The sequence below is a fragment of the Rhincodon typus genome, chromosome 2 (assembly GCF_021869965.1).
Source record: "Rhincodon typus isolate 14 chromosome 2, sRhiTyp1.1, whole genome shotgun sequence".
Lineage (NCBI taxonomy): Eukaryota > Metazoa > Chordata > Chondrichthyes > Orectolobiformes > Rhincodontidae > Rhincodon > Rhincodon typus.
The window spans coordinates 6,553,204-6,577,768 of NC_063333.1; the positions used below are offsets into that span (position 1 = coordinate 6,553,204).

The window sequence follows — 24,565 nt, forward strand, 5'->3', positions numbered from 1 at the left end:
ACACACACACACACACAGACATGCACACACGCACATATACACACACACAGACATGCACACACGCACATATACACACAGACATGCACACACACACATACATGTATACACACACAGACATATATGCACACACACAGACACACACAGACATATACACACACACATACACACACAGACATATACACACACACATACACACACAATCACAGACACACGCATTTACAGACACATGCATACACAGACACACACACATACAGATGTACACACATATACAGACACATGCACATACACACACACACAGACACACACATATACACACACACACACACACATATACAGACACACACACACATATACACAGGCAGACAGACACACACATACATATACAAAGACACACAGGCACAGACACACATACAGACACAGATATACACAGACACATATACACATACACCCATACACACACACACAGACACACTCACATACACAGACACACGCACGCATACACAGACACACACGCATACACAGACACACATATACAGACACACATGCACATACACACATACACATACATATACAAAGACACACAAACACAGATACACACACACGTGCATAGACACAGGCACACACACACAAACAGACAGACAGACATACACACGCACACATACACACAAACAGACACATATACACACACAGGCACACATTCACATGCACAAATAATTGTACATACACGCTCACATTCACATGCACACAAATATACACATGCGTGCGCACCTACATTTTGATACACATGAACACACACACATCTCACACATTTCACTTTTCTGCCAGCCAGCTAATATGTTACACCCTACACCATGAGCTCTTATTTTCTGCATAACCTTTGATATGGCTCCATTTCAGAAAATCCTGATAAAGTGGAAGTGGGAATGTTTGCTGACGATTGCACAGTGTTCAGCAGCATTTGCGACTCCTCTAAATAAATAAATAGATACTAAAACAGTCCATGGTCAAATGCATCAAGATCTGGACAATGTCCAGACTTGGGCCGACAAGTGGCAAATAGCATTCATTGAGTCAGAGAGCCATAGAGTCGTACGGCACAGAAACATACCTTTCAGTTTAACTCATCCATGCTGAACAGGTTTCCTAAACTGGACCAGTCCCATTTGCCTCCGTTTCGCCCATATACCTCAAATTTTCCTATTCATGTACTTGTCCAAGTGTTATAATTGTACCCATCACTATCACTTCCTCTGGCAACTCATTCTATACCTGCACCACACTCTGTGTGAAAAAATTGCTCCTCAGGTCCCTTTTAAAATTTTCCCCTCTCACCTTAAACCTATGTCGTCTAATTTTGGACTTCCTTACCTTTGGAAAAAGACCTTGGCTATTCACCCTATCCATGCTCCTCATGATTTTAGAAACCTCTATAAGGTCACCCTTCAGCCTCTGATGCTCTAGGGAAAGAAATTCCCAGCCTATCCAGCCTCTCACAATAGCTCAAGCCCTCCAACCCTGGCAACATCTTTGTAAATCTTTTCTGCACCCTTTCAAGTTTCACAACATTCTTCCTATAGCAGGGAGACCAGAATTGAACAGAGTATTCCAATAGTGGCCTAACCAAAGTCCTGTAGAGCTGTAACATGATCTCCCAACTCCTGTACTCAATGTACTGACCAATAAAGGAAAGCATACTAAACGCCTTCTTCACTATCCTATCTACCTGTGACTCCACTTTCAAGGAACTATGAACCTGCACTCCAAGGTCTCTTTGTTCAGCAACACTCCCCAGGACCTTACCATTAAGTGTGTAAGTCCTGCCCTGATTTGCTTTTCCAAAATGGAGCACCTCACATTTATCTAAATTAAACTCCATCTGCCACTCCTCAGCCCATTGGCCCATTTGATCAAGATCCCATTTTACTCTGAGGTAACCTTCTTCGCTGTCCACTACACCTCCAATTTTGGTGTCATCTGCAAACCTACTAACCCCCCATCCCTCTTATGTTCACATCCAAATCATTTATATAAATGAGGAAAAGCTGTGGACCCAGCACCAATCCTTGTGGCACACCACTGGTCACAGGCCTTCAGTCTGAAAAGCAACCCTCCACCACCACCCTCTGTCTTCTACCTCCGAGCCAGTTCTTTATCCAAATGGCTAGTTCTCCCTGTGTTCCATGTGATCTAACCTTGCTAACCAGTCTACCATGAGAAACCTTGTCGCATTCCTTACTGCCATTCACTTACTTTGTCAAAAGTGCTAAACACATTCAGATACAGAGCCTTTAGTTTTAATTCCTAAGATCTAGTCTTGGTTCTGTTTTCTCTCTGCCCCTTCCTGCTATTTTCTGATCCTCATTTCCCATGTTACTGTTTCCCTCTCTTACCTTGTCTACTCTTATGTATCACATCTTTCCATGTTTGATTCCCTTCCCCACATACTGTATTTAAAATCCCCCCTAACTTTGTTACAACTCACTGGGGTAGAGTGCAGAAAATCAAATTCTGCACCATCATTCAATACAATCATGGCTGAGCTGATTTTAAATCCAGCTGTAAATTCATGCAAATCTTTTAAACTCTTTCATCCTGGCAATCAACAATCTATCTACCTCCGCCTTAAAAATATTCAAAGAACCTGCACCCACTGCTTTTTGAAGAAGGGAATTCCAAAGACTCAAAATATTCGGAGAGCCGAAATGTTCTGTTTGAAATGGGTGTCCCCTTATGTTTGAACTATGACCCCCTTGTAGATTCTCCCACAAGAGGAAAATCCTTTCCACATCCACCTGGTCAAGTCTCATTGTGATTTTAAGTGTTTCAATTAAGGTACCTCTGACTCTTCTAAACTCCAGAAGATACACAAAACTAGATGTCACAAAACTACACATAATTTCTCGATTTACCTGCTTTTCAGACCCAGATTGATAGAAAGCATGGATTAAGTTTCTGTATTGAAGATTATTGTTGATTACAATAATTAGACTCTAAATACAATAGTTATAATCCATCAGCATAATATACATTACTGATTAAAACTCTAATCTCCATGGTGAGACTCCACACCCAATTTCAGTGGAAACCAGAGATAGTAGGAACTCCCGATGCTGAAGAATCTGAGATAACAAGGTGTAGAGCGGGTTGAACACAGCAGGCCAAGCAGCATCAGAGGAGCAGGAAGGCTGACGTTTCGGGCCTAGACCCTTCTTCAGAAATGGGGGAGGGGAAGGGGATTCTGAAATAAATAGGGAGAAAGGGGGAGGCGGATAGAAGATGGATAAAGGAGAAGATAGGTGGAGAGGGGACAGACAGGTCAAGGAGGCAGGGTTGGAGCCAGTAAAGGTGAGTGTAGGTGGGGAGTTAGGGAGGGGATAGGTTGGTCCAGGGAGGACAGACAGGTCAAGGAGATGGGATGAGGCTAGTAGGTAGGAGATGGGGGTGGGGCTTGAGGTGAGAGGAGTGGATAGGTGGGAGGACAGGTTAGGGAGACGGGTACAAGCTGGGCTGGTTTTGGGATGTGGTTGGGGGAGGGGAGATTTTGAAGCTTGTGAAGTCCACATTGATACCATTGGGCTGCAGGGTTCCCAAGCGAAATATAAGATGCTATTCCTGCAACCTTCGGGTGGCATCGTTGTGGCACTGCAGGAGGCCCAGGATGGACATGTCGTCCAAGGAGTGGGAGGGGGAGTTGAAATGGTTCGCGACTGGGAGGTGCAGTTGTTTGGTGCGAACTGAGCATAGGTGTTCCGAAAATGGTCCCCAAGCCTCCACTTGGTTTCCCCGATGTAGAGGAGGCCACGTCTGGAACAGCGGATACAGTATACCACATTAGCAGATGTGCAGGTGAACATCTGTTGATGTGGAAGGTCTTCTTGGGGCCTGGGATGGCGGTGAGGGGGAAGGTGTAGGGGCAGGTGTAGCACTTCCTGCAGTTGCAGGGAAAAGTGCTGGGTGTGGTGGGGCTGGAGGGGAGTGTGGAGCGGACAAGGGAGTCACGGAGAGAGTGGTCTCTCCGGAAAGCAGATAGGGGTAGGGAGGTCCTCGTTTTTCAAGGACCGCAACTTCCTCCCCACAGTGGTCGAAAATGCCCTCGACCGTGTCTCTTGCATTTCCCACAACTCATCCCTCACAGCCCCTCCCCGCAATAATAACCAAAACAGAATCCCCCTCATCCTCACATACCACCCCACCAACCTCCGGATCCAACGCATCATCCTCCGACACTTCTGCCATCTGTAATCCGACCCCACCACCAAACACATTTTTCCCTCCCCACCCTTATCTGCTTTCCGGAGGGACCACTCTCTCCGTGACTCCCTTGTCCGCTCCACACTCCCCACTAGCCCCACCACCCCTGGCACTTTTCCCTGCAACCGCAGGAAGTGCTACACCTGCCCCTACACCTCCCCCCTCACCCCCATCCCAGGCTCCAGGAAGACCTTCCACATCAAACAGATGTTCACCTGCACATCTGCTAATATGGTGTACTGTATCCGCTGTTCCCGTTGTGGCCTCCTCTAAATCGGGGATACCAAACGGAGGCTTGGGGACCACTTTGCGGAACACCTATGCTCGGTTCGCACCAAACAACGGCACCTCCCAGTTGTGAACCATGTCAACTCCCCCTCCCACTCCTTGGACGACGTGTCCATCCTGGGCCTCCTGCAGTGCCGCAATGATGCCACCTGAAGGTTGCAGGAACAGCAACTCATATTTCGCTTGGGAACCCTGCAGCCCAATGGTATCAATGTGGACTTCACAAGCTTCAAAATCCCCCCTCCCCCAACCACATCCCAAAACCAGCCCAGCTTGTACCCGCCTCCCTAACCTGTCCTCCCACCTATCCACTCCTCCCACCTCAAGCCCCACCCCCATCTCCTACCTACTAGCCTCATCCCACCTCCTTGACCTGTCCGTCCTCCCTGGACCGACCTATCCCCTCCCTAACTCCCCACCTACACTCACCTTTACTGGCTCCAACCCTGCCTCCTTGACCTGTCTGTCTCCTCTCCACCTATCTTCTCCTCTATCCAACTTCTATCCGCCTCCCCTTCTCTCCCTATTTATTTCAGAACCCCCTTCCCCTCCCCCATTTCTGAAGAAGCGTCTAGGCCCGAAACGTCAGCCTTCCTGCTCCTCTGATGCTGCTTGGCCTGCTGTGTTCATCCGGCTCTGCACTTTGTTGTTTCAGCGGAAACCAGTCTCCTTTTAGTAGACTGACAGTATTGAGTAACTTGTAGCACTGAGTTTTTGTCTTTTCCACAGAAAGTGGGCATCTCTGGCCAGGTCAGAATGTATTGCCTTAACTGTCTTCAAGAATATGTGGTAAGCCCCTGGAGTCCACATTTATCCATGTCCCTGTGGGGCTGCACTCTCATTGGAGAGAGACAACAGGTGCTGGTTTAACGTGAGGGTTACCACACTTTGGGCAAGGGGAAGCAGTTGAGAAGGAGTAACTTTAATGGTAACCTTAGCTGGTGCAGGAATTGAACGCATCATGGGCATGACACTGTGTCGCAAACTAGCTGTCCAGCTAACTGAGCTAACCAACTATCACCTGAGCATTTGCTGCGCCATGGTAGTTCACAGTCAGCCACATTGGGCTCGAGTGTAGGTCAGACCGGGTTAAAGCGGAGATTTCCTTCCCTAAATGACATTTTTATACGAGATGGGTTGTTACAGCAATCCAGTAGATCCTTGATAACATTCTGGAGACCTGGGTTCGAATCCCGCCACGGCAGATGGTGGAATTTGAATTCAATAAAATACCTGGAATTAAGACTCTAATGATGATCATAGAATCCCTACAGTATGAAAACAGGCTCTTCGGCCCAACAAGTCCACACCGACCCTCAGAGTGTCCCACCCAGACCCATCCCCCTATAACCCACCTCATCTACACATCCCTGAACACTATCGGCAATTTAGCATGGCCAATCCACCCAACCTGCACATCATTGGACTGTGGGAGGAAACCAGAGCACCCGGAGGAAACCCACACAGACACGGGGAGAATGTGCAAACCCCACACAGTCGCCCGAGGGTGGAATTGAACCTGGGTCCCTGGCGCTATGAGGCAGCAGTGCTAACTACTGAGCCACCGTGCAGCCGTCACAAATCCATTGTCGATTGTCAGAAAATCCCAACTGGTTCACTAATGTCCTTCAGGGAAGGAAACTGCCATCCTTACCTAGTCTGGCCTACATGTGACTCCAGACCCACAGCAATGTGGTTGACTCTTAACTGCCCTCTGGGCAATAAATGCTGCCTAGCCAGAGATGCCCTCATCCCGTGAATGAATAAAGGAAATAAAAATGCTCATTATTACTAAGTCTAGCAAAATTATTCCAGTTTCATTATTTTATGGAATTTAAATTCCTCCAATAGCTTTATTTGAAGCTAATTATTGCAGATGTTGGAAAACTGAAATAAAAACAGAAATAGCTAGAAATTGCCAACATTTCAGGCAACATCTGAGGAGAAAGAAAAGCAGTGTTTTAGGCCAGTGATCTTTTTCACAAGAGCACCGCAGTGTTTTGGAGATGAGCAATCCTAGTTTTCCCTACCCATTGCATGAAGCACTGCTTCCTGATCTCACCGCTGAAGGATCTAGCTCTAATTTTAATGCTGACCCTTACCCCGACTCATGTTTCGGCCATTCCCCACCACCAGGAAACAGTTTCCCTCCATTGAACTAAAACAATGTTTGAATTACGTCTAACAATCTGATCACGAATTGGGATTTCAGATGCAGATCAAGAGACTGCAAGGAAACATATCAAAGAAGTTCTCCGAGTGGAGGAAGAACCTGGAAGAAGACGAAGAGAATGTGCTGAAGATGATTGATGAGGAAGGAATTCGACTGACAGCTCAGAGCAGCAACTGTTCCAAAACATTAAATGAGAAGATGGATTTGATCAAACTGTTAGACGACGAGGCACAGAGTCTGACACAAAGTGATCGTCTGTCATTTTTCCAGGTACCAAATATCTGCCAGTGCCATATTTAGCATGGAAGCCATCTTTGTAAACTTGTCCTCCTATCAAAGGGGGCACTTTACTGCCATCACTGGTTGGATGTAGTAATTACAGCAAGGCAAGTTGATTCTCGGCCCGAAACGTCAGCCTCTCTGCTCCTATGATGCTGCTTGGCCTGCTGTGTTCATCCAGCCCTGCACCTTGTTGTCTCAAGTTGATTGAGGCATGTGACCATTGGAGTTTGTAATGCAAACATATACACTGAAGACAAAATTGACCTCAAAATGGGAACTGAATAGCCCACTCTACACTGTAGCGTATCTATCTGAAAATTAGACATGGCTTGCCTCTCAAATGTAATACCATGGGAGGTCAACTAAATGTCGTTGGAATAAATGCTTATTTTCTGCATTCAAATTTGAACTTGTTCTTCTAGTTCACACTTTTGCATCAATATTTTTAAATTCCCTTTGTCCAAATTTATAATGGAAACTGGCAATGTCAACATGTCACGGTGTAATTACAGCCTCTTACCAGAGATGGCACCACAGCTCCTTTATTGCTCCAGCTATTGTCTCTCCGTTTGCTGCAGAAAAGTGCTTACATTCTAACCAATTCTGCCTCCTGAATTGCTATTAGTTTTCAATATGTAATCATATATAAAATGCAAAATTTGTTTAAAAATAAGGAATAAAATGTCCAGCTTTAAATGGGGTCTGCATTATGTCAGCATAAATTTACTAAACTTACTCCCTAATCTTTAGCCTGCTTTGACCTGAATATTGTACATTCATTGACTCGTCATTTGCAACCCACTGGTATATTAAAGCTGTACAGGCTACACTAATTATCAGCTCACAAAATTTAATGTGACCATAAAAGCTTATTTTTATGTTAACAGGCAAGTCCTGGTGTTGCTATGGTTACACGTTGAGGTTTGTATTGTGCTTGTGGACAATGCTGGAGCATCACACCTGACCCAGATAAATACCAGTGCCACCTCAGGTTCATGAGTGACCCTCTAGGAAGGAAATCTGCCATCCTTGCCTGGTGTTACATATGTAACTCCAGACCCAATGAGTGAACCTTAACTGCCCCAGTGAATCATAGAATGCCTACAGCACAGGTACAGGCCATTCAGCATAATCAAGTCTACACTCACCCTCTCAAGGACATTCCAACCCTATCCCTGTAACCCCATATTTCCCATGGCTAACCCACCTAGCGTGCATACTACGGGGCAATTTAGCATGGCCAATCACCCAACTTGTACATCTTTAGACTGTGGGAGGAAACCAGACCACCCAGAGGAAACCTACGCAGACACAGGGAGAACGTGCAAACTCCACACAGACAGGCACCCAAAGCTGGGATTGAACCTGGGTCTCTAGCACCATGAGGCAGCAGTGCTAACCACTGAACCGTCATGCCACCTAACGAACCTGTCAGTTCAAGGGTAAGTTGGCATGAGCAAAAAATGCTTGACAGCAGAACTCATATTCTGTGAATGATGATAAAGAAACTTTGACAAACACGTCCACCACTTACTCTGCGTCTCATAACTTTAATACGAGACTAACGTTCTTTTATCTCAGTGTGATAACTTAATGCTCTAACCTCTTTCTCTTTCTCCCCTACAGAAATCTAAACAGCTCCTTTCCAAGTAAGTTTCGTTTAGTTGAACAGTTAGTACTGACTTAATGCTCAGGACTGTGCCCTGGACTACTGGAACAGATGCTGAGGTTATTAAGTCCTTGCACAGTCCTCGTGAAGATGTGGTTCTGCCTTCACATCGAGAATACCCTCCATTGTGTGGTGTGGCACTATCACTGCACGAAATGGGGACTGACTTTGAACCGATCTTGTAACTCAACTCTGGGCATCCATGAGGCGCTGTGGGCTATCACCAGCAGCAGAATTGTACTCCAGCACAATCTGCAATCTCATGGCCCGGCATATCTCCCACTCAACCATTACCATCAAGCCAGGGGATCAATGGAGAGTGCAGGAGGGCATGCCAACAACAGCACCAGGCATACCTGAAGATGAGGTGTCGACTTTGTGAGGCCCCCAAACAGGACTAACATGGAAACTGTCAAGGTTAGGTGATCCCAAAACGAACAGTACAGTCTGTCAGACCCAATCATTAATAGTGGTGGACAATTAAGTAACAGGAAGAGGCTCCAAAAAGAAACCCTTTCCTCAATGGGCGTCACTGAGCAGGTTATTGCTGAGCAGGTGCTGCTTGATAGCACTGTTGATGACACCTTCCATCACTTTACTGATAATTGAGAGTAGACTGATGGGGAGGTAATTGGCCGGGTTGGATTTGTCCTGCTTTTAATGCACAAGACATACTTGGGCAATTTTCCACATTTTCGGGTAGATACCGGTGTTGTAACTGTACTGGAACAGCTTGACTAGGGGAGTATTTTTTTGAAGAAGGGTCTCGACCCAAAACGTCAGCTTTCCTGCTCCTCTGATGCTGCTTGGTCTGCTGTGTTCATCTAGCTCTACACCTTGTTATCTCTTGACTAGGGGAGCAGCAAATTCTGGAGCACAATTCTTCAGTACTATTGCCGAATGTTGCCAGGGCCTGTAGCCTTTGCAGTATTCAGTGCCTTCGACCATTTCTTGATATCACATGGAGTGAATTGAATTGGCTGAAGTCTGGTATCTGTAATGCTGGGGACCACTGGAGGAGGCTGAGATGGATCATCCACTCTGCACTTCTGGCTGAAGATTGCTGTGAAAGCTTCAGCCTTATGTTCTGCACTGATGTGCTGGCCTCTTCCATCATTGAGGATGGGGATATTTGTGGAGCCTTCTCCTCCAGTGAGTTGTTTAATTGTCCACCACCATTCACAACTGGATGTGGCAGGACTGCAGAGCTTAGATCTGATCCGTTGGGTGCGGGATCGCTTAGCTCTATCTATCACTTGCTGCTTGCGCTAGTTGCTATGTGAGTAGTCCTGTTTGATGCTGCACCAGGGTGACACCTCATTTTTAGGTACGCCATTTAAGGCAGAGATGTGGAGGAATTTTTTTCTCTCAGAGGGTAGTGAATCTGTGGAATTCTTTACCACAGAGGGCTGTTGAGGTTGTTAAGTACATTCAAGGCTGAGACGGACGGATTTTTAATTAGGAAGGGTTATGGGGAAAAGACAGGAAAGTGGAGTGGAGGATCATCAGATCATTGAATGATTTGATGGGCTGAATGGCCTACTTCTACCCCAACATCTGTGGTGTTGCTCCTAGCGTTTTCTTGCCCTTATCATTGAATCCTGATTAATATCCCCATCTTGATGGTAATAGTGTGGGGGATATGGCAGGCCATGAGGTTACAGATTGTAGTCAAATATAGTCCTGTTGCTGCTGATGGCCCACAGTGCCTCATGGATGCCAAATTTTGAGTTGCTGGACTTGTTCATTCCACGTGGTGGCAATGGTGCACAGAGCAATGGAAGGTATGCTCAAGGGAAAGATGGGACAGTAGCTCCATATCAATTGTGTGGCGTCACTCCCACCGATATTGCCATGGACAGAAGCATCGGTAGATTGGTGAGAATGTAAGTTTTCCCGATTGGAACTGAACTGGAATTTCTGTCTTGGTCTTCCTTCACTGTCACGAGGACAAAAGTCCAGGAACTGTGGCCTTATAGCTCTATGGCTGTACTCACATCAGAAGGACCGCTGTGGTTCACGCAGATGGCTTGGCACTATCTTATCAAGGATGAGCAGTAAATGCCAGTCTTGCCAGTCTTGCCAGGATGCCTAAATCCTACAAATGAATCAAAGTATATTATTTAGCTCACCACCACCCTCTCATGGTCAACTAAGGATGGGCAATAAATGCTGGCACAGCCAGCAACACCCAGGTCCCATGAGTGAATTTTTAAACAAAAATCAATTAGATTGTCTCTTAATTTGGAATACCCTACCTGCAAAGGTCATGGAAGTGAAGTTGATCATCACTTCCAAAGGGAAATGGAAACATACGCAGGGCTATGGAGACAGAGCAGTGTGATGTGGTGAATGTGCTTTGAAGGAGCTTTCACAGATACAATGGGGCAAATCACATTCCGCGGTCTATCACTCTCTGATTCTACACAGCATCTCCAAAAAAAGTAGCTTGCCATCAAATTGAACCTGACCTTATTTTTGCGGAACACCTTGGATCAGTTTGAAAGTTGCTGTATAAATGCTGTTGTTTGAAACAAAGACAATGCTTCCTCCTCCATTTCAGGGCAACAGAGCTCCAGAACCAAAAAACACTGATTGATCAGAGGGATACGTTGAACATTCGTTCTATATCTGAACAAGTCAAGGTGATGATCGATAAATCGATGGCATACTACTCGATTATATTGAACATGATAGGTAAGAAATTGAAACCTGGAAAAAAGTTAAAGATCCCACAATTTGTTCACATCTGGGCAGTGTCCTTAAACAGTGAAAGAAAGGAGGCAGACTCTAGCAGAGGCTGAAACTTTCATGGAAACAGCCAGTCAGACAGAGATAGACATAGATTTGTAGACACAGACAGACTGTCCCCTCGATACTCAATGGGGTTACTCGATGGGCTGAATGCTTCCACACGGTAGTGATTCTATGATTCCCCTCCAAGCCACTAACTGTCGTGACTTGGAAATATATCACCATTCCTTCACTGTCACTGGGTCAAAATTCTAGAATTCCCTCCCAAAGGGCATTGTGGATCAACCTACAGCACATGGACTGCAGTGGTTTAAGAAGGCAGCTCACCACCGCCTTCTCGAGGGCAACTAGGGACGGGGCCAGCCAACAACACCCACATCCTATGAGTGTAAAAAAAAATTACAAACAGATCCTAAACCAGTAGAGACCAAAGCACCATTTGGCCTATTAGGTTAATGTTGGCTTTTCAAAGAGTTGGTTAGTCCCACTGAACACTAGAATGGAAGAATGAGTAGACCATGTGGCCCATTCAAACTGCTCTGCCTTTTGACCATGGCTAATCTTGGGCTTCAGCTCCACTTTTTCACTTGGGAGCTCGTGAATGGTCAGCTCTGGTTCAGTTGGTTGCACAGTCACCTCCAAGTTTAGAAGGTTGAGGTGGGATCAGGTTCCCCCTGACACTTAAACACAAAACTGTAGGTTGAACGTGCAGCACCGAGGGAGTGCTGCACCATTGACGATGCTGCTGCTCTGCCTAGATGCTAAACTGAGGTTCCTCTCAAGTGAATGTTGAAGATCCTGCGGCAGTATTTCAGAGAAACATTTTCCTTGGTGTCTTGGTTAATGCTTATCTCTCAATCAGCATGTCAAGAAACAGGTTATTTACTTGTTAGCACGTTGCTACTTGTGGGAGCTTGCTGTGCTCATAATGCCTGTTATATGTCCTTGGCTGATACTGGAGATGGCAGGACTGTCCTATGAGGAGAGATTGGTTTCACTGGACGTGCATTCACTAGAGTTTAGAATGATGAGAGGGGAATCTGGTTGAAATGTATAAAATTCTTACAGGGCTGGACAGACTAGATGCAGGGAGGATGTTTCCCCTGGGTGGGGAGTCTAGAACCAGGCGGCACAGTCTCAGGATATGGGGTAGACAATTTAGGACTGAGATAAGGAAAGATTTCTTCACTCAGAGGGTGGTCTACTACAGGAGGCCTAGTCACTGAATATATTCCAGAAAGTGATTGAATCATTTTTAGACTTTAAAGGAATCAAGGGCTATATGGAGAAGGCAGAAATATGGAATTGGGATTGAAGATCAGCCATGATCACATTGAATGGCACAGCAGGGCTGAATGGCCTATTTCTGCTCTGAATTCCATGTGATTTTGCAACAGTGACCACGGGTAGGATGTTACCCTGAGCTGCAGTGACCATCCCTGCCCCACATGGACTGAGTGAGTGGTAGAACAGGGGGTGGGGACATTGGATTTCTCCCCCATTCAGGAGATCTCAGCCTCGAAAGATTGTCCAACAGCAGCAATAGGTGCTGCTGGAAATCCGGGCATCTCCACAAAGTTCCGCAATGGATAACAGAGTGAGGCATATCCCCGGCTTTTACAGTGTCAAGAGATCAGGCCCTTCCTCAAAAAGAACTCCCATCCACAGTAGGTGGGGTAAATTGAATATTTTCAAGCCGAGGTGGATAGACTCTTGAGAGGCTATTCAGTAAGATCTAATTACTCCACGATTTCTGTCTTTATTCAATAATATCTAATTACTCCACATTTTTCTGTCTTTCACCCTCTTTGCTTATCAAAAATCTACTACCTCTGTCTTGAGGTAAGACTCCGTTTCCTCTACTTTTTGGCCACGTTTTCTCCTCATCTCTGTCTCAAACAGGCACAGCCTTATTTTGAAAGGGCAACCCTTGTTCCGGGGAAGATGAAATAAAATTCCCTTTCTGAATTCAGTCAGAAAAATGAGACGTTTTCAAGGATAACGGATATGGGATGAGATACAAAGTAGAGATTATTTTGGTAACTGAAAACAAGTAGGATGAAGCCGAACAAGAAGTTGAAAAATCCACAAGGAAATATGAGCGGAAATCCAGGAGAACATTGTAGCAGAAACCAGAGTGACAACTAATCAGTATGACTGGCTCACAAACGTAATGAGTGATTATAGCAAAGGGCTTACCCTGAACTGCCCTGAAACAGCCCCAGGAATTGCTTTTTTTTTCATTGGGGAAGCCAGTGACATCTTGGTAATATTATTGGACTAGAAATCCAGTAGGCTTGGATTTTGCATTTTCTCCCCGTGACTGTGTGGGTTTCCTCTGGGTACTCCCACAGTCCAAAGATGTGCAGGTTAGGTGGATTGGCCATGCTAAATTACCCCGTAGTGTCATGGGACGTGCAGGCCAGGTGGGTTAGCCATGGGGAAATGTGGGCTTACAAGGATAGTATAGGGGTGTGGGTCTGGGTGGGATCCACTTCAGAGGGGCACTGTGGACTCGATGGACCAAATGGACTGCTTCCACATAGTACGGATTCTAGGAATGCTCTGGGATCATGGTTTCAAATCTCACAATGGCAGATGGTAAAATTTGAATTCAATAAAAAGCTGGTCTAATGGTGACTATATAACTGCTGGATTGTCGTAAAATCCATTAGGTTCACTAATATCCTTCAGGGAAGGTAATCTGCTATCCTTAGCTGGTCTGGCCTACAGTCACTATACTTAGGCCTTAGGGTTATACATAGGCCTCCCAGTAGCCAGTGGGAGATAGAGAATCAGATATGTAGGCTGATCATGAAAAGATGTAAAAACAACAGGGTTGTTGTAGTAAGTATCTTAACTTCCCTCAATATTGACTCAGGCTCCATTAGTGCCAGGAGCTTAAATGGGGCATAACTTGTTAGGTGGTGCATACAGGACAGTTTCTAGAAACAGTATGTAGATAGTCCAAGCAGGGACCATGCCATAGTAGAGCTGGTATGTTGAATGAGCCTGGCCAAGTGATCAAAGCTTCAGTGGTGGAGCCTTTTGGGAACAGTGATCATAATTCTCTAAGTTTTATCAAAGTAATGGATAAGGATAAGACTAGTCCTCGAGTGAAAATTCTAAATTGGGGGAAGGTTAATTACTATAGTATTAGGCAGTAACTACAGAAATCAGACTGGGGCAGCTGTTTGAAGGTAAATCCATATTTGACATGTGGGAACCTTTCAAAGAGCAGTCAATTAGAGTTCAAGATCAGCGTGTTCCTGTGTGTGAAAGATAAGGATGGCAAGATTCAGGAACTCTGGGTGACAAGAGATATTGAAAAGTTTAGTCGAAATGATAAAGGAAGAATACGTAATGTTTAGGAAACAGAAATCAGATAAAGCCCTTAAGGAATATGAAGGAAGCAGGAAAGAAGTTGCACAAGAAAATCAGAAGGCTACAAGGTGCCATGAAATGTTCCAAATCAAATAGGATTAAGGAGAATCCCAAGGCATTTTATATGTATATTAGGAGCAAGAGGGTAGCTCAGGAGAAAGGTAGATCCACTCAAGGGCAAAGAAGGAAATGTATATGTGGAGCCAGAGGAAGTGGATGAGGTCCTTAATGAGTATGTTGCACTGGAGAAGGAGAATAGGGGAAAGACATAGATGATGGTAAGATTAATGAAGGAAAAATTGATATTCTAGAGCATGTCAATATTAAGGAGGTGGTGTTGGACAACTTGAAAGACATGAAGATAGGTAAGTCACCAGGGCCTGATGAGATCTATCCCAGGATACTGAGAGAGGCAAGAGAGTAGGTTGCTGGGGCCTTGACAGAGATCTTTGGATCCTCTTTAGCCACAGGTGAGGTCCAGGAGACTGGAGAATATCCAACATTGCGCTTCTTAGAAACAACAGAGAAAATCCAGGAAATTATAGGCCAGTGACCCTTAGATCATTGGTAGGGAAATTACTGGAGAAGGTCCTTACTTGCATTTGGAAAAGAGTTGACCTATTAGGGATAATCAGAATAGCTTTCGTGGGGAGAGGTCTTGTCTCACAAATTTGACTGAGTTTTTTGAGGAAGTGACAAAGATGATTGATGAGGATAGGGCAGCAGTTGTTCACTGCATGGACTTTACTAAAGCATTTGATAAGGTTCCTCATGGTAGGCTGTTCCAGAAGAATAAGTCACATGGGATCCATGGTGAGTTAGTAAGACAGAGGATAAAGTTTTTGAGAACAAAAACAGAAGTTGCTGGAAAAGCTCAGCAGGTCTGGCAGCATCTGTGAAGAAAAAACATCAGAGTGAACATTTCAGGTCCAGTGACTCTTCCTCAGAACTGATGGTAGCTGGGAAGACATTGGTTCATATGCAGAAAATAGGGAGGGGGATGGGGTAGGGAGTAAACAAAAGGATAGAACCCGAAGAGAGAGAGAGCAGTTGGACAGACAAAGTTGCTAACAATCAGGCTGGGAGGGTGCGTAGTTGTTAATGGGGACTGTTAGTGACTAAAAATAGGTAGTGCATAATGGCAGACTATGTGATAACAAGGCCTGGTGTGTGGGATAGGGAGCAGGACATGGGAGAATTCAGGCCCTAAAATTATTGAACTCGATATGGAGTCCGGAGGCCTGCAGGGTCCCCAAGCGGAAAATGAGGTGTTGTTCTTCCAGCTTGCATTGAGCTTTGCTGGGACACTGCAGCAAGCTTCAGACAGAGATGTTGGCCAGGGAACAGGGTGGTGCTTTAAAGTGGCAGCCAGCAGGTAGCTTAGGGTCTTTTTTGCAAGTAGAACGTAGATGCTCTGCAAAGCAGTCACTCAATGTACGCTTCATTTCCCCAATACAGAGGAGATCACATTGTGAGCAGCGAGTGCAATAGACTAGATTCTGGGAAGCGCAAGTGAGGTGTTGCTTCACCTGGAAGGTATGTTTCCAGCCTCTCTTCAAACGTTGCACTGCCATCCCAGGAATCAGTCTGGTATATCTTTTCAAAAACAAAGTTGCTGGAAAAGCTCAGCAGGTCTGGCAGCATCTGTGAAGGAAAAAAACAGAGTTAACGTTTCGGGTCTGGTGACCCTTCCTCAGAACTGCTCAGTTCTGAGGAAGGGTCACTGGAACCGAAAAGTTAATTTTGTTTTCTCCTTCACAGATGCTCCCAGACCTGCTGAGCTTTTCCAGCAACTTTGTTTTTGCTTCTGATTTACAACATCCGCAGTTATTTTGGTTTTTATTTGGTATATCTTTTATTTGTCAGACTGCGTATCCAACATTCTGTACTGGGGGCGGGGGGGGGGGTTGCGGCGGTGGTGGTGTTAGCAGAACACTCTTCCAGTTACATATTGGGAGCAAACACCACAGGTTTCATTCACTTGCTGCCTACCCCGTCCCCCTGAGGTTGAGCCACAGTTTTTGCAACTTTGGTGTTGGGCTCCTGCCCACATATGTGCTCTTGTTCTACATCCACTGTATGTGGCTCATTTGGTCAAGCTCTCCTTGAAATCAAAGGTTCTGGACTCAAGGGGATCTGAGTGCAGGCATCTGTACGGAAAGCTGGATAAACTCAACAGGTCCATAACGCCATAAGACAGAGAACAGAAGTAGGCCATTCAGCCCCTTGAGTCTGCTGCACCATTCAGTGACATCATGGCAGATCTGATAATCCTCAGCTCCACTTTCCGGATCAGGCAGCACCTCTGAGGAGAAACACAAACATGTCTTATGGAAAATCATCAGCCTGAAAGGTTAAACTCTCCCTCTTTGTACGTTGGGGTTTTACTACGTTGAGAGCCCTATGTAAATGCAGGTTGTTTTTGGCGTGCTGCAGTCCTCACTCTGATAAGGAACTGGGAACATCACCTTAGCACTGTAGGTGACAGATTAGCATCAAAACAGTTACCTGCTTCTCTCTGTGTTTAGGTGAATGGGCACGGCTCACATTGGACACCAAAACTGCCTACTGGTTCTTGACAGTCTCCGAGGACGCCCGCTCTCTGACGTTCGGATATGACCTGCAGCCTTACCCGTCCAATCCAGAGAGGTTCAGGACCCACCGTCAGATTCTCTGTTGCCAGAGCTTCACCTCGGGTTATCACTCCTGGGTAGTGCAGGCTGAAGGGATCGCCTGGGGCATAGGGATTGCATATGGGAGTATAGCGAGGGAGGGCGAGTGCTCAGACCTGACCAACTCCAGCAAAGCTTGGTGCATTCACCTGAATCACGGCACCCTCACAGCCAGTCACAATGGGCTACACACCGACATCATCAAGGAACCATTGCACACCAGGTTCCAGGTTGAGTTGGATTATGAGGCAGGCTACGTGTCATTTTACCAAGTGGGGGACGCTGCCCAACACTTGTATACATTTCGGACCATGTTTAGCGAGCCCGTATTTCCAGCATTCTCTTGCTTCTACATTTCCTCCATAAAACTGTGTTAAACACAACGTTACAGGGGATTTTACAGCATAGACTCAGGCCAATCAGCCCATGAACCAAGTGCTTCATGAGGCCTGTCCCACATCAGCATATCCTTCCTCCATCACAGATATTATCCACCTTCCCCTGAAATGCATCTATGCTGTTCACCTCCTTGTCACTCTCGAAAGAAACAGGCCTCCTCCTGAACTCGCTACGGGATTTCATTATTCGCAATTTAACTTGCATTAACGGGTAGAGAATGCTGGAAATATTCCATGAGGCACATCTGCCACTGGCCTTGATCACAAGTGAAGGCATTTTCTTTACTTCAATCTTGGCGATGTTTCCCTTTTCTTAAAGTTAAGGATATCGAATTTTTTTTAAAAAAAATCTGTTCTTGGAAAGTGAGTATTTTTTTGGCCTTGCCTAATTGAGCAGACCCTGATGATGAAACACCTTCCTCACCCTCTGTAGTTACTATTCTATTTTGTTGTTGTTTTATACAGCTCAGAGCCTGGCCCAGGCCCTTGAAGAGGGAAGTAGAGTCAAGAGTCAAACACGTTGGTTTGTGTCTGGGATCACATTTAGACCAGACAGGGTAAGGATGGCACATTTCCTGTGAGGTGGTGTAGACCGAGCCTCTGGAAAGTCATTCACCCGACTTGTCCCCAAGGAGCTACTTGTTTGTGGGGCCAGGTTAAAGCCACGACTTTCAGATGAACTTATAGCCAAGATCACAAATGCAGCTCAAATTATTCATCAGCAAATGGAGGTTGTTTTCTACAAGGTATTTAATAAATTCAACAATGCATTGCAAAGCATCATGGCCATGTTGAAGCCTAGAAATTTGAACACTATCATATCTGAAACTTTCTGAATTACACTTTCATATGCCATTTACAGTTTGCCACTATTATGTGTACGTCCAATATTACTAAAGCTTAAAGTTATGCAAGTACGTTATAAACAAACCCATTTCAATAGAAACATGGACACAATCTTATGTATGTTCAGTCATGGGATGAGAGTGTCATTGGCCAGAATAGCATTTATTGCACATCCTGAATTGCCCAGATGGCTATTAAGAGTGAACCACATCGGTCTGCAGTCATGTGGACAGAAGAACATTCAAATCGACAGCAAGAGTTGGCAATTCAGCCTTTGAGCCTGATTCTTCACCTCAATCCACATTCTTTCACCCCTCTGCATAACAAGAATCTGTCTACTTCTGTGTTAAAAATGTACAAGGTCTCTGCTTCCATCAACTTTTCAGGAAGACAGTTCGAAAAACTCAACCTCTCAGAGAAGAAATCTTTGTCTCAGATCTGTTAAAAGGGATTTTTAAATAGTGACCTCCGTTGTACATTCTCTCCACATCTACCTGGTCAATATCCTTCAGGATTTTACATCTTTCAATCAAGTCACCTCTTATTCAGTGGATACAAACCTGTCTCATCCTTTCCACAGAATTCAACCAGCCCATTTCAAGTATTAATCTAGTAAACCTTCTCTGACCTGCCTTCAATACAATTACATCCTTCCTTAAATAAGGAGGCCAATATTGTACAAAGTACTCCAGGCGCAATCCTTCTTTAATAAAAAGGTTTCAGACCCACTCTCCTCTCTCTCAAACTTCATGTAAAATTCAATCATATAATGATTGCTGCTAACTACAGGAATCTTCACACTGAAATCACTATTTAATCTTATCTCACTATTCAGTACAAGGTCGAGTACAACCTCCTCTCTGCTAAACTCCAGAACATGTTGATCCGAGAAACATTTTATGAAATACTTAATCTAAGTGAGAAGTCATGCGACACCAGGTTATGGTCCAACAGATTTGTTTAAAATCACAAGCTTTCAAATTGCTGCCCCCTTGTCAGGTAAAGGAGCAGCACTTTGAAAGCATGAGATTTTAAATAAACCTGTTGGACTATAACCTGGTGTTGTGTAACTTCTGACTATGTCCACCCCAGTCCAACACATCATGGCATCTCCAAATCATGGCTACTTAATCTAGGCTACTCTTTCTTAGCTGACTTTTCCAGATGATATGCAAATTAAAACCTCCTCTGATTGTGATGCCTTTCTGATCAGTTCTCATTATTTCTTCCTTTATACTAAAATTACTTTAAAAATTATTTTAAAAAAATACTTAAATCCCTACCGTATGGTTACTGTTGGGGCCTGTTCATCATGCTCACAAAAGACTTCTTGCCTTTTTCATTTCCACCCAAACTATTTCCATATTTTCGTTTCTGGAACTTGGGTCATCCTTCTCTATCGTGTTAATGCCATCATTACGCAGCAGAGCCACCTCACCACCTTTCTTTTTTAAACTTTCCTATCATTTCACAATGGCCTGTACCCTTCAAAGTTCAGGTCCCATTCCATATCATCCTGCAATCACAAATCTGTAATGGTTACCGGATCGTAATTAGTCATTTCTGTTTGCACTCAGTTCGTCTGCCTCATTTCAAATGCTATGTACATTCAGATACAGAGCCTTTAGTTTAACCCTTTTACTCTTTGTGAATTCTAATTTTATCCATTGATTGGCTTTAGATTCATATGCTCGAAGCCTTCCTGTCATGGTCCATTAGCTCAGCTATCTGGGCAGCAATGTGGAGTGACACCAACAGAATGGGTTCAGTTCCTGAACTGGCTGAGCTCATTGTGAAGGTCCCATCCTCTGTAGTGACCCTCAGGTTAAACTCACCACCAGTTGCCTCTCTCTAATGAAAGAGCAGCTATATGCTCCTCTGGCACTAGAGTGACTTTACCTCACTTTACAGCCCTTTGCAGTAAAGAATTCTATAGATTCATTTCACTCAGAAGAAAGTTTCTCCTTATCTCAGTCTTAAATGTCAACTCCTTATTCTGAGATTATGTCCTCTGGTCTGAGAATCTCCTACAACAGGAAAAAGCCTCTCTGCATCTATCTTGTAAAGTTCCCTAAGAATCTTCTGTTTCATGGAGGTCTCATTCTTCTATATTCCCAAGAGTTCAAGCCTAATCCATTCAACTTCCTCATAAGTCAGTCCCTCCATACCTGGTAACAGCCGAGTGAACTTTCTCTGGACTGTCTCCAATATCAGGATATCTTTCCTTAGATAAGGGGCTCAGAACTGTTCACAATATTTCAACTGTGGTCTGATTAGTGCCTTGTGCAGTTTTAGCAAAGCCTCCCTATTTTTATACTCCATTCTCTTTGAAACAAAGGTCAACATACCATTTATCTTCCCCATAATCCATTGTGTTTGGACGCTAACATTTTGAGATTCACATGCGGACTCCCTGATGCCTCTGTTCTGTAACCTTCTGCTGTCTTTCTCTATTTAAATAATATTCAGCTTCTCTATTCTTCCTGTAGACTGGAGATTTTATCCTGTTCAAAAGCTGGGATCAGATACAGCATCTGGCAGTGTGGTAACTGTATTACTGAAGTCTCTGTACGCATCTTAAGAGTTTGCCAACCTGGTTCAGAGAGGTTTCACCCAGCAGCTAAACCAAGGTGCCATTCAACCCTCTCAGTGCATTACTGACAGTGAGCAGCACCTACTTCTCCTTTAAACCATGGACAGTGATGGATTTCACTCCCATGAAAGAATAGGAGGTTTTCACCTTGATAGTCCATGTCCTATCCCTTGGATACGACCCAAAGGGCGAAGAATTAGGTGCACTGTCTGTTTTGCCAAACATTGCAGCTAATTTATGCATAGTAAGGTGCCACAAGTACTGATGAAGGAGGAACATTGTCTCGAAGCCTCTGTTGCACTTCTTCATTAACCGTTTGTCAGAGATAATGAGACTCTTGCCTTCCATCGAGAACATCTGACACCTTGGCTCAATCTTGACTTCACAACGGTGCCTTCAATATGGCTGCCTCCAAGTTGACCCTGAAAGAACATTGAGGGTGGGGGCAGCTTTGGCCCAGTGATTTGATGCTTCTGGCAGATACACAATAACTCACACCTCAAACACACCAGATCAACAAACTAATACTTGGCTGTTTCTTTTCCTCACGCCTCCCTCCCCATCGCCATGAAGCCCAGAGACTTAATCCCAGTTTGGGGCTCACAAGTAGAGCAAGCCTTACAGGGGCAGTCAGGGGCCTTAGTCTCTGTGGAGGGAGGGCTTAGGAGAATTGGAAGAACCTGCTTTTTTTTTGTGTGCTACTCATAGCTATGTCTGATTTTGATGGGACAGGGTAATTGTTACTATCCATAAGAAAATACAAGTATTTGAAATAAAATTATTTCTCCACCATTCCGATAGTGTCGAGATGACTTGGGGATTGTTCTTTACTGATTTGTGTCATGATTACTGTAATTCATTATGAAGGGGGCAAATCCTTTGTAACAGATATTTTACTGACTTTCACCAAATGTCTTCAGATATGCTGAATGTGTATTGTCTTCTGGAATCAAAAGGGATCCTTCAGTAAATGAACTATTAATTCTGCAGCTGTTAAAGTTGCCTCCTGTTTTGATTATGAAGTGGAACTATTGGAGTAAAAGCAGATTTGATAGCTAGACAGAATAAGGCCATCTGACCATTAGAAATAGGAACGAGTAGGCCATTCAGTCCCTTGAGCCATTCAATAGGATAATGGCTGATCTGACATTCCTCATATCCACTTTCCTGCCTTTTCCCTATAACCTTTGATTCCCCTACTCATTATCTATCCATCTATCTACCACTTAAATATACTCAGGTCTCTGACCCCACAGCTCTCTGTGGCAAGGAGTCCCAAAGACGCACAGCCCTCTCAGAGAAGAAATTCCTCCTCACCTCAGTCTTAAATTAGTACCCCGTAATTCTGAGACAACATCCTCTGGTCCTAGACTCTCCCATGAGGGAAACATTCTCTCAGCATTTACTCTGTCAAACCCCTTAAGAATCTGATACGTTTCAATGAGGTCACCACTCATTTTTCTAAACTCCAGAGAGTCGAGACCCAACCTGTTTAACCTTCGCTCATAAGGCAATCCCTCCAACTTGAAGGAAAAATCCATTTCCTAGCATAATTCCACACTTCCTATTTTAGGCATTCCATTTTAAAATTCCATTTCCTAGCACAAGGCTGTTGTGGAGTTTTCTCTCAACTCTAAGCAGAGATTATTTCCACGGCCAGAACCTTGAAGTGCCCCTGGGAACAGGAAGGGAGATGGCCGGCCAAACTGAAATGGCCAAGTGACACCAAATTTTAGAATCCCGATGACCAAGTTAACTTTGCGGATACATCCTTTACAAGCTTAAAGCAAGGTTGAATTTCCCGATGTGGTCCAATGGTGAATCCGTTCACACGCGTTTGTATCTCATGAGCACAGCAGATCACTGGATTAAAGTTTCCCTTTCCAATTAGGTTCACCGTGAGCAAACAATGCCCACCTTCCGATTCCTGACCGCGTGCAAGCTGATGAGGTACTGACCCTGCTGGACTTTGGGGTGAAAAGCCGATGCTTTGTCCTGTTGGGGGAAACATCCTTCCTTCCATGTCATGGTCATGACCAATTTGGGCTGGTGGTGGTCGTCAAAGCACCCGGAGCATAGAGTGTGACTGAAGGAGGGAGAGTGGGGTGTAGTTGGCACTGACTCAAAGTGGACATCTGTCTGGGAGGCAGTCCTCCAGGGAAGAGTGGAAATGTTTACCTGCAGGTGTCCACTGAGAATCCAAGAGATGCTCCTTGGCTTCCAGGGAATGAATAGCTGCCCCTTTAACTATGGCGCCAATATCTTTAGTAGCTGGGAGGTACTTGTGGAGCTGAAGAATTCTTTGACATTCCCCCATCACCCCTGCCCCATGAGATTCGACAGGCTCCATATGCATGTCTATACATTGAGCAAAGAACTGTATAAGAGACTGCCTCTTGTCCAGAAATGACACATCCAGTACTAAATTTAGGTAAAATCACCATAGTCCTGCTCCATCATTAGAGAGAGCGAGAGACGACTGGTGGTGGTTTAACCTGAGGGTCACCACACCTCAGGTGAGGAGAGCCCTTCATGGTAACCTCAGCCAGTGCAGTGTTGAACTCTCACTTCCCATCAGTGACTGTCTGTCCAGCCAACTGAGCTAAACAACCCCATACTGAATGTAAACTGTATAACCGAAGAATAAAAAAACCCAAAAGGACTGCGGAAGCTGTAAATCAAGAACAAAGACAAAGGTTGCTGGAAAAGCTCAGCAGGTCTGGCATCATCTGTGAAGGAGAAGACAGAGTTAACGTTTCGGGTCCGGTTCTGAGGAAGAGTCACCGGAACCGAAACGTTAACTGTGTTTTCTCCTTCACAGATGCTGCCAGACCTGCTGAGCTTTTCCAGCAACTTTGTTTTTGTAACCGAAGAATCAACCCAACATGTGATAAAACTTGTTACACATGCTTTAAAATGTCTGCTCCACATTTTAACACTGGCTCTTTCTGTAAAGTAAGTTTTGCCTACTTTACTGAGTCCACACCCACTCTTAAGCAATCAAACACAGTGAGCATCAGTAGTAAACAGGTTTACATCAAATGCACATCAATTAAACCCTACATCTGTAATTTCCATGTGAGAAGCAGTTTATCTTACCACAAAGTTAATGGAAAGCTGCAAGATCTTCCTTGATGTTTGGACCCTCTCACCCGTTAAAATTCATTCCCACAAAGCTGATTTAGAGACAGTTAAATAGATTGATACATGAACAAAGTTTATATGGAGTTTAATTATTCTACACCAAACATAAGT

The 24,565-nt window shown here is 44.7% G+C and overlaps 1 protein-coding gene across 1 annotated transcript in view; it reads left to right on the top strand.

Moving 5' to 3' along the window:
* gars1 (glycyl-tRNA synthetase 1) overlaps positions 1–24,565 on the top strand; it is a 58,015-nt gene that overhangs the window by 8,263 nt on the left and 25,187 nt on the right. The window contains exons 3-7 of the mRNA XM_048618180.1: positions 6,752–6,982; positions 8,621–8,643; positions 11,227–11,360; positions 17,330–17,799; positions 23,202–23,260. Coding sequence (XP_048474137.1) covers positions 6,752–6,982; positions 8,621–8,643; positions 11,227–11,360; positions 17,330–17,799; positions 23,202–23,260 — 917 coding nt within the window. The remainder of the gene's footprint in view (positions 1–6,751; positions 6,983–8,620; positions 8,644–11,226; positions 11,361–17,329; positions 17,800–23,201; positions 23,261–24,565) is intronic.